The sequence below is a fragment of the Elephas maximus genome, chromosome 7 (assembly GCF_024166365.1).
Source record: "Elephas maximus indicus isolate mEleMax1 chromosome 7, mEleMax1 primary haplotype, whole genome shotgun sequence".
Taxonomy (NCBI): Eukaryota; Metazoa; Chordata; class Mammalia; order Proboscidea; family Elephantidae; genus Elephas; species Elephas maximus.
In genome coordinates, this window is record NC_064825.1 from 130,777,466 (window position 1) to 130,788,369 (window position 10,904).

At 56.0% G+C, this 10,904-nt stretch overlaps 1 protein-coding gene across 1 annotated transcript; it reads left to right on the top strand.

Annotated features, from left to right (window-relative positions):
- The first annotated feature begins 1,556 nt into the window (after nucleotides 1-1,556).
- Nucleotides 1,557-6,816, top strand: NDUFS8 (NADH:ubiquinone oxidoreductase core subunit S8). The gene is made up of 7 exons (XM_049892713.1): nucleotides 1,557-1,629; nucleotides 4,263-4,320; nucleotides 4,410-4,460; nucleotides 5,026-5,115; nucleotides 5,196-5,368; nucleotides 6,401-6,529; nucleotides 6,610-6,816. The coding sequence occupies exons 2-7, from the start codon at nucleotides 4,263-4,265 to the stop codon at nucleotides 6,739-6,741; spliced, it is 633 nt and encodes a 210-aa protein (XP_049748670.1). The 5' UTR covers nucleotides 1,557-1,629; the 3' UTR covers nucleotides 6,742-6,816.
- The last annotated feature ends 4,088 nt before the right edge of the window (nucleotides 6,817-10,904 follow it).

Below are 10,904 nucleotides of genomic sequence, written 5' to 3' on the forward strand. Positions count from 1 at the left end.
AACCCTGAGACTGTCCTCTCTGAGCTTCATGTTCCCCATCTGTAGCATGGAAGTGATTAACAATCACTGCCACCTGAGAGTGTTACGAGGCTTAATTTTGGGGGCCGCTTAAGGCTTAATAAAGACAAGCTGCAGACTGGAGCTCTAGGCATCCTGTCTTTCCTTGTTTGGGTGAGTGAGACTGCTCCTTCTTCTCCCGGGCCAGGTCCTCTGGCACCGAAAGTCTGCCTCTCTTCAGCCGGCCTCTTTGGAGTGATGAATGTTATCCTTTCTCGCTCCCCTTCCCCACATGGGGGGCCCTGGCCCTGGACACCTTACTGTCACCATGGCCCACACTGGTCTCATCCCATTCCCTGTCCTGCTCGCCCTCCTGGGGCCCCAAAGCCATGGAATAGACCCCAGCCACCCACACCCAAGACAAAATTCTGGGGTCCAGCTCAGCACCCCTGCTCCACTCCTGCATTCTGATAATTCAGTAATGCCGCAGGGTTTCCCAGCTCTCACACTAATCGCCATCCCCCGGGCCCTTCTCGTCACCTCCTCTTCTCCCCAGACCCAGCCCTCCTCAGGGCAGCTGATGACTCTCCCAAATCTCACTCAGGTCATCCCACCATGGCGCCCCTGTGGCCCACAAAATCAAGTCCCAGATCCTTAATGGCCCTTAGGAGACTCTGCCACCTCTCCAGCCATGGAGGTCACCAAATCACCGCCCCCTGTCCTTGTCCTAATGTACTCCGTGCTCCTCCTCCCGATGCTCTCCGCACCTACGCTTGGAGGGCCCTCTCTGCCCGTCTTGGCCTGCCCAACTCCTACTCACCATCCGCTTGGTCAGCACCTCCTCCAGGAAGCCTTCCCTGGCCACCCCCCAGCCCTCCCACACATAGACTGCCTGTGGGTCCCTCTACCACAGAATCCACCGGAAGAAATACAGACTTGGTGGCTGGCTCGCGAGTCATATAGACTCAGCTGCACATGGCTTGGAGGGTCATTAAACCTCTCAGTGCCTCAGCTTCCTCATCTGTAAAATGGGAGCAGCAGTTCCTCCACACAGGGCCATTGTGAGGATTAAATGTGTGAACTGTTTGGCACAGGGCCCCCATGGGTCATGCGTGGAGTGCCCGCCAGCCTCGAGCCCCACTGTCGCCGGCATTATCGTATACTCCCCGCTAGGACCAATGGGGCCACCACCGGCAGCCCACTGCCCCTGCCCGCCTGGTCCGAGGTCCGGGAAGGTAGGGATCACAGGTGAAGTATCTCAGGCAGGGCCCCGCCCCGCCCCTGGCCCCGCCCCCGGCCCCGCCCCAGCCCCGCTACTCCCTAAACCCAAAGCCACCGCCTGACCTCGCCCAGGATGTCCCGCCTCACGTAGCTCGGGACTCCTCGCTTATTGGCCTCTCCAAACCAACATGGCCAGGACTTCAAGAGCCTGCCCTGTTCTAACCAATCAGAAAAAGACGTTTCTGGATTCCCGCCTCTTTCGGGCGAGTCACTGGCCAATCAGATCACACCATGGACGGTCGGTCCGGAAAAGGCGAAGCCAGCCGGCCCAATGGCAGCGTCCCAGAGCGTGGGCTCCGCCTCTCCGCTGACAGGCCTGCTCGGCACGGGAAAGAGCGGCGGCGCTTCAAGGTAGGTGTTCTGGACTCAGCCGTTACGCCGGACCTGGGCATGCGGCGCCCAGACGAGTGTGGCGCCCCCACTGGCCCCGCCGGTTCCGCGCCCGGGCTTCACCTCGGCCGGCTCAGGACGCGCGGCCCTTGTGCCCTTCAGCGTGCAGCGAGCGGAGCGGGAGGCCGGCACCTCAGGGCGCATGCGCTAGCTTGGTGGTTACTGCTCCGTGGGGTCAGAGGTCACGGGGAAGGTCTGGGAAGGTGCGGGGTTGGGTGCTTGGGGCTGGAGTCAGAGGTCACAGGTTACGGGAGCTACGTGCTAATCCTCGGCATGTATGAACCCCCGTTCTTCCCATGACTCCCCATTTCACAGGGAAGAAAGCTGAGCCTAGGTGATGTCACCTGCCCAAGGTCACACGGCGACAGGTGCAGAAGGGGCTTGAATGTGGAGACAGGAACGTGATCCTGAGGGTCGTTTGAGCCTTCAAAGGGTTCCAGCGGGGGAGGGTGGCCGTGGGTGGGTCACGTAGGGACGCAGCCACCTGGCAGGTGACTTTGAGCACATCGCTCAGCGTGACTGAGCTGCGGCTTTTCATCTGTCTGTAAAATAGGCGTGATAACAGTGTCTTCCTCGGAGGGTCTTTGTAAGGACCTTGTAATGGCCAGGCCCTAGGCTGGGGTTTCCCGTTACAAGGTCCTTACAAAGACCCTACGAGGAAGACACTGTTATCACGCCTATTTTACAAGTTGTCAGTAAATGTTGTTGTTCATAAGCGCTCAATAAGTTCTACTTGGGTCCGATTTAGGGGGGTGAATGGGGGAGGGGAGGGATGGAAGCGAGGAGCGCTGCTCAGTGGGAAGTATTTAAACGATCTCTTAGGAGGTGAGACAGAGAACTTGGGGTCCACAGGTACTCCTAGCCCAGCTGACCAGAGCCAGGTGGGAGGGATGAGAGGAGTACTCTGGGAACAGGGGGGCTGTTTGTGCAGATTCACCAGGCCAGCTCTGGGACCCACCCCGGCCTCCCTCACTTTTTTTTTTTTTTTTGCATCTGTTCCGTTTTTGGATCCCTGATGGCACAGTGGTTAAGAGCTCAGCTTCTAACCAAAACGTCAGCAGTTTGAATCCACCAGCGGCTCCTTGGAGACCCTATGGGGCAGTTGTACTCTGTCCTATAGGGTTACTACGAATCGGAATCGACTCAGTGGCAATGGGTTTGGTTCAGTGGTTATTCTGTTTTTATTGTAGGAATTGGCTGCAGGCCCCTGACAACCTCTGAGGACAAAGCTGGATATATATTTTAAATAATATTTTATTAGGTGAAAGTTTACACAGGAAATTAGGTTCACATTTAACAGTTTTTGTACAACTTTTGTTTTGAGACGTTTGTTACATCTTTCACAACGTGTCAGCATTTTCATTATTTCCACTCTGTTTATTCTGTTTCCATTGATCTAGCTTCCATGCTCCCCTTACCTTCTGATCCTTGCTTTTTAGGGTAAATGTTGCCTGTTCGGTCTCATATAGTTGATTATTTAAGGGAGCACAGTATTCGTGGGTGTTGTTGTTGTTATTAGGTGCCGTCGAGTCGGCCCCGTGCACAACAGAACGAATCACTGCCTGGTCCTGCGCCATCCTTAAAATCATTGTTGTGCTTGAGCCCATCATTGCAGCCACTGTGTCAATCCACCTCGTTGAGGGTCTTCCTCTTTTCCGCTGACCCTGTCCTCTGCCAAGCATGATGTCCTTCTCCAGGACTGATCCCTCCTGACAACCTGTCCAAAGTATGTAAGACACAGTCTCACCATCTTTGCCTCTAAGGGGCATTCTGGCCGCACTTCTTCCAAGACAGATTTCTTCCTCCTTTTGGCAGTCCATGGTACGTATATTCAATATTCTTTGCCAACACCACAATTCAAAGCCGTCAGCTCTTCTTTGGTCTTCTTTATTCATTGTCCAGCTTTCACAGGCATATGATACGATTGAAAATACCATGGCTTGGGTCAGGCGCACCCTAGTCTTCAGGGCGACATCTTTGCTTTTTAACATTTTGAAGAGGTCCTTTGCAGCAGATTTACCCAGTGCAATGCGTCTTTTGATTTCTTGACTGCTGCTTCCATGCCTGTTGCTTGTGGATCCAAGTAAAATGAAATCCTTGACAACTTCAATCTTTTCTCCGTTTATCATGATGTTGCTTATTGGTCCACTTGGGAGGAGTTTTGTTTTCTTTACTTAGAGGCACAATCCATACTGAAGGCTGTGGTCTTTGATCTTCATTAGTAAGTGCTTCAAGTCCTCTTCACTTTCAGCAAGCAAGGCTGTGTCATCTGCATAATGCAGGTTGTTAATGAGTCTTCTTCCAATCCTGATGCCCTGTTCTTCTTCATATAGTCCAGCTTCTCTTGTATTATTTGCTCAGCATACAGATAGAATAGGTATGGTGAAAGATCCGTGGGTGGTATTTTTTATTTTATAAGCCAGTCTGTTATCTGGAGGAAAGGTTCCCTCTGGGAGTGGCTTCAGTTTTGAGTTCAAAGGGTACCTCAGAGCAATAGCCTTGGGCATTCCTCTAGTCTCTGTGGGTCCCATAAACCCACGGCCTGTAGGAATTTGAGCTTATTCTCCATTCCTCCCTCACATTTCTGCCTGCAGATGCGCTGCCTGGCCACGCCGTCTCTGCTGCGAGTCCTGGCCCAGGCCCCACGTGCAGGTAGGATGGTGGGGGCCTTTCCTGGGGTAGGGGAGTCCAGTCTCCCAGCACGAGGTCACAGCTGCAAAGCCTACCTCCTCACCTTGCAGGTTGTCTCAGTGGCCGGAGCCTCCACAGCAGCTCCGTGGCAGCCACCTACAGTGAGTACTGGGCGGCCTCGAGCCGCAGGCTTTCCTGAGCTAGAGGCAGGGGAGGAGGCCTGGTTTCTAGTCCCGGCTTTGCTAGGGGCTCCCCACCTCCGAGCTCCGGTTTCCTCTCTGTAAAATGTGTATGATGCTGGGGACTGACTCGTGCCGGACAGAGTTCGCCATTGCAGGGAGCGTGGACTTCCCTGTGGCTACGGAGTCTGATCTCGGAGCTCCCTGGATGTGTTAGGAAGGGAGTTGCCAAGGCATGGGCCATGGGTGTCCCTACCTCCTCACCAGTACCCCAGAACCCAAGTCCTTACCCACTCCCTCGACTTATCTTTCAAAGCTCTGCTCGAAGGGTCCCTGGGCTCCGACAGCCCCCCAGGCCCAGAGAGAGGTTGGCAAGGGCTGCCAGGGCCCACTCCAGTCACCTCTCGCTTAGGCTGGGGAAGGTCTGTAGGATGAGCCAGCCCGTGGTGGTCCCAGGCAGGCCTCTTCCCTGAGCTGGGTTCCCTGGGAGGGGCGCACATGGTGAGTGAGGCCCCTGCCATGGCCTCTCTGCCCTTCTCCCCTGCAGAGTATGTGAACATACAGGAGCCCAAGGAGGACATGAAGTCAATGACTGATCAGGCAGCTCAGACCCTACTGTGGACAGAGCTTATCCGAGGTGGGCCCTAGGGGGAGGGGAGGGCAGTGGTGTGTCCTGGAGGAGGGTGCCCGTGCTCACCATGCCCATGCTGCCCACAGGCCTGGGCATGACCCTGAGCTACCTGTTCCGGGAGCCGGCCACCATCAACTACCCATTTGAGAAGGGTCCACTGAGCCCGCGTTTCCGTGGTGAGCACGCGCTGCGCCGGTACCCATCCGGGGAGGAGCGCTGCATCGCCTGCAAGCTCTGCGAGGCCATCTGCCCCGCCCAGGTCAGCCCCCAACCCCAGACTGAGTGCCGCCCAGCCCTACCACAGAGGAAGGGCAGCTGGGGCCCAGACTGAGATCTGTCGTGTCTCCCCAGAAGTCTCTTCCTTTCTCTGAGCCACTTCCCTATCTGTACATGGAGCAACGAGGCCATACGGCCAGGGTACTCGAGGGTTGGTGAGGCAGGAGGTAAAGCTCCCAGCCTGCGCAGACCCTGCCCTTGGTGGTCCGGTCAGGGATGTGGAAGCAGGCCTGTGAGCCGGGGGCGGCACGTGAGTATGGAGGTGGCAGAGGCCTGTTTGACCTAGGCCCCTCCAGCTCCTGGGGGGTGTAAGGGCCATTGCCAAGCCCCTTGGAAGGTCCTCCCCAGGCCAACCCCTCCCCAGACCCAGCTGGCATAAGGCTGTACCCAGGAACAGGGAGTTAAAGGCCTTTCTTGAAGTTGGGCTTTGCCCCTCACGTGCTGCCTGGCTTTGGGAAGCCCCTCAACCCTTCTGCACCTCAGTTTCCTCCTCCATCAAATGGGGATACTTAGACCCATGTCAGTCGGAGGGTTGTTGAACATTCAGCGAATAGCTACTGAGTGCTTGTTACAGGGCGAGCCCTTCAGGGCTGTGGTACTGCCGGGAACAAGAAAGGGACAGCCTCCCCTCCTGAGGTTTAACATTTTGGGCAGGAGACACTGGCAGTGAACAAACACAAAGGCCAGATAGGGCAGGGCAAAGAAACAAAAAGAGGTGCCATGGTAGACGTGGTGGCCTCTTGGGAGAGGAGTCAGGCAGGGTGTCTGAGGAGGTGGCATCGTGCTGAGAGTGAGTGACAGGAGGGTCACCCCTAGAGAGCCCGGGAGAAGGGCACCCGGGGGATGGGGGACGTGTGCATAGTCCCAGGGCTGGGAACGAGCAACGCGGCCGTGGGTCTGGAAAGGAGTAGCCCAGAGAGGTTGGGCTGCTGGCCGCGAGGGCCAGAACACCATGTCCTTGAGGCCGGCGCAGTGGCCAGGCAGAGTGGCAATGCCCGGTGGCCGCTTCCCCCAGGCCATCACCATTGAAGCAGAGCCACGGGCAGATGGCAGCCGCCGGACCACCCGCTATGATATTGACATGACCAAGTGCATCTACTGCGGCTTCTGCCAGGAGGCCTGTCCCGTGGATGCTATCGTGGAGGTGAGGGGTGCCCTGGAAGGGAGGCGGGGCGGGGGCTCCTTGGCAGGGCCTGACGGGGCTGTGGCTGTCCCTCTCGGCAGGGCCCCAACTTTGAGTTCTCCACGGAGACGCACGAGGAGCTACTGTACAACAAGGAGAAGCTGCTCAACAATGGGGACAAGTGGGAGGCTGAGATTGCTGCCAACATCCAGGCCGACTACCTCTACCGGTGATGTGCCACCACTGCCCGCAGCCCCGCTGCCCCAATAAAAGTACTCTGACCCCCACTGCCTCCTGTCGTGAATCCTCTCCAGGGGGGGACCCTCTCCTGCTGGATGGAGGCCTTGTGGAGTCCTCCAACTGGGCCAGGGAGGGGTCCACTGCCCCCCAACTGTCTCAGTGGGCCCTGCTTGTCCTGTCTGTTGGCAAGTCCATCAGAGGTGGCCCAGCCTTCCTGTGTGACTTGGAGGGACCCATCAGGTCCTCCCCTTGGCTGAGCCACAGCCCAGAGCAGCCCTGCCTCACATGTCTTCCTGGGCATCTCCCCCAAGGCTCAACAATGTTGAAAGTCACCTGGGCCTGGCCTCGCTGCGGGCCACCCACAGGTAGGACCCTTAGTATTGGCGCCTCCCAAATACATCAAGTGGCAGAACCTCAGAAAGGCCAGGCCGTCCTCACTGGGGGCAGGTGTGACAGTCATGCGGAGTGACACAGGCCCTGCTGTCCCTGAGCTGGCCTTGGCCACATCCCCTTTCCACCCCAAGTTCCCCAGACCGGGACTTCCCTCTTTGCAATCCCAACCATAAACTCCTGGTGCCCTCAGGCCACACACAGGCCCAGTGCTGAGGGACAGGAGGTAAAACCCAAAAATCGCCCCCTTGAACTTGGTGCACTTCAGTCTCAGCAGCGAGCAAACGCGCAGGTGAAGTGACTTGCCCAGGATCACTCGGTATAGATCAGAACTAACTTGGTCTGAGAGATTCCACAGTCCACTTTTCTGTTCCCAAAAGGGCTTTTTGCAAAATACTGCTCTCCCAAGATGCCCCTTAGAAAGAAGGGAGAGGGTATTCTGTGGACCAGGAGTGAGATACACCCCAAGTGCCATCTCCCCTCGGGCAGGCGTGGTATGTTAACACAGGCAAGGCTCTGAGAAGGCCTGCAGCAGGAAGCCCAGCCTGTCCCAGGCCTCTAGGGAGCCCCTTCTCGGGACGCCCCCTGATGCCTGGGCTGCCTCCCAGCCGAGGCTGCCCTCTCCCTGAGGCAGACGTGGCCCAGGCTTCCTTGAGGCCTACCACAGGCTGAGGCTGTGGTACAATACAGTAAGCAGGAATCCCAGGGAAGACTGAAGTCCAGAAGTGTCCAAGTGTCCATCCCATTGTTGGTCCCAGGGGTGCTGGAGATGAGACTCCTCCGTGGGGACACAGTGGGAGCGGACCTTTTCCCAAATGAGGCAGACATAAAAATCCTAAGTCACCTCTAATTTAACTTTTCCGGACAACCATCATTAAATAATTGGCAGAGAGCCTATGTTTGTACACAGAAGAGTAGAGTATTTTTATTAAAAATGGGTCAAACAGTTTGATAGTTTCTCAAAAAGTTAAACATAGAATTACCATATGGCCTAGCAATCCTACTTTTGGGTATATACCCACGAGAATTGAAAACAGACTTGTAGACTAAGGTTTATTGCAGCGTTATTCACGGTAGCCAAAGGTGGAAACCACCCACGTGTCCATCAGCAAGTAGGTAAACATAGTGTGGTACATCCATACGAGGAAATATTATTCAACTATAAAAAGGAACGAAGTACCGCCAAATGCTACAACATGCTGTTTGTTGTTAGGTGCTGTGGAGCCAGTTCCGACTCTCAGCAACCCCACGTACTACAGAACGAAACACTGCCCAGCCCTGCGCCCTGCCCACGGTCATCGTTAGGCTTGAGCCCATTGTTGCAGCCACAGTGTCGGTTCTTCCTCTTTTCTGCTGACCCTCTACCAAGCGTGATGTCCTTCTCCAGGGACTGATGTCCAAAGCATGTGAGACGCAGTCTCGCCATCCTTGCTTCTGAGCATTCTGGTTGTACTTTTTCCAAGACAGATTTGTCAGTTCTTTCGGTAGTCCGTCCAGCTTTCGCATGGTATGACGCAACTGAAGATACCACGGCTTGGGTCAGGCGCACCGTAGTCTTCAAGGTGACATCTTCGCTTCGCTGTTCAACACTTCAAAGAGGTCAGATTTGCAGCAGATTTGCCCAATGCAATGCGTCTTAATTTGTTGACTGCTGCTTCCATGGCTGTCAATTGTGGATCCAAGTAAAATGAAACCCTTGACAACTTCAGTCTTCTCTCTGTTTATCATGATGTTGCTCATTGGTCCAGTTGTGAGGATTTTTGTTTTCTTCATGTTGAGGTGCAATCCATACTGAAGGCTGTGGTCTTTGATCTTCATCAGTAAGTGCTTCAAGTCCTCTTCACTTTCAGCAAGCAAGGTTGTGTCATCTGCATAACACAGGTTGTTAATGAGTCTTCCTCCAATCCCGATGCCCCGTTCTTCTTCATATCGTCCAGCTGCTCAGATTATTTGCTCAGCATACAGATTGACTGGGTATGGTGAAAGAACACAACCCTGACACACACCTTTCCTGACTTTAAACTACGCAGCAACCATTTCTTCTCTCTGAACAACTGCAACATGCATGAACCTTAAAAACATTATGCTGAAACAAGCCAGTCACAAAAGGTAATATATGATTTCACATATATGAACTACCTAGAAGAAGTAAACCCACAGAGACAGAATGCAGATCGGTAATTGCAGGGGCTAGGGAGAGGGGAGAAAGGAGCACCTGCTTAGTGAGAGGGGAGAAAGGAGCACCTGCTTAGTGGGCGTGGAGTTTCATTTTTGGGATGGTGGAAATGTTCTGGAACAAGATGGAAGTGGTGTTGTGCAACGTTAAGGATGCACTAAATGTCTCCAAAATGGTCACTTTTAAGTGGTTACTTTTATAGGATGTGAATTTCACCTCAGTAAAAAAGTGGGTTAGAGTGAACGTTGCTTCTGGTCTGACCCCCATCCCACTGTGTCCGAAGCATTTTCCTCGGATGGTCACTGCCAGCTGTAACGCCACGGTGTAACCCCAATAGAACTCCGGCTTCCACCTGCCCCGTGAAGTACTGAATTGAGGGCGGCCGGGGCTGGTGTGGTCCAGGGGTCGATCACCCAGTAAGCAAGGTAAGCATGGGCTTATTTGTGTTTACTTACTAATCTGCAGTGCACAATTTTACATGGGTTTCACCACATCTTTGCCTTGCTTATTGGGTAATCTGTCCTTGGGTGTGTCAAGAGCCCCCCCTCCCCCAGTCAGGCCCCTAATGTCAGAGCACGCTGGCCTTTGGCTGTGACTCACAGTTCCCAGCCTGGGCTCTGGGGCTCCAGCTGCCCACCACCTTCCCCCTCCCATCTCCCCTAGGCCCTTGCTGGCAATGTGGGTTCAAGGATCACTAGAGCTGAGGGATCCCCTCACTCCTCAGTTCCCCAGTGGGTACGGGCCAGGCCTGTCTAAAGTGCAGGCGGCTGGACCTTCCTGATCCCCTCGGTCCCGGTAATGGGACCTGGTGAACCACATGGGCTGACTAGGAGCCAGGTAACTGTGACACCCCCTGCTGTAGGTAGAGCCATTGCTAACTGCCACTGAAGGAGCCACAGAGGGGCCACCACCCACCCAAGGCCACAGAGTGCTGGGCCTGAGTCCAGGCCCCCTGGGACCTTGCTGGCTCCCTAACCCAGGTGGTCAGAGCAGGAAGGTGTAACGACTGGGGTATGGGCCTGTCAGCTCCCCCAAGGGAAAGGGGGTTCCTAGAGGTAGGGGAGGGTGCTGGGGAGACAGGGGTGCTGGATCCCAGGACCTTTAGCCCGAGAGTGTTGGGGGTTAGCGCGGGTGTGGGGCTCTACCCCCCTAGGGGACCCCAGGCCCATTAGCCCGAGGTGGGTGGTGGGGGCCGTTCCCTAGCTGGGAGCTGGGCCTGAGCTGGGCGCCCGACCCCATCCCGGCCGGAAGATGCGCTTGGCTGGCGCTGGCCAATTATCTCCGCTTTGGTCTCTGCGCCTAGTCGCTCCGAACCGAGCGCCTCACGACCCCGAACGGGCTCCCAACCCCCGCGAAGGGCTCGGCCCTACCTCGGGCGATAAACCCAGAAGCCGCCCGAGGTCACGGTCCTGCCGCCTCATCCGCCAAGCCCCGGGATTCCCCGGCGTGGGCGGGGCCAGGGCCCTGGGCCGCGGAGTCCGGGCGGGCTGGGGGCGGAGCCCGGGCGGGGCGGGGCGGGGACTAGGGCGGGCGGGGCTGGGCCCGGGCTGGACGGGGCGGGGCACTCTTGGCTCCGCCCCTCCGCGCCCC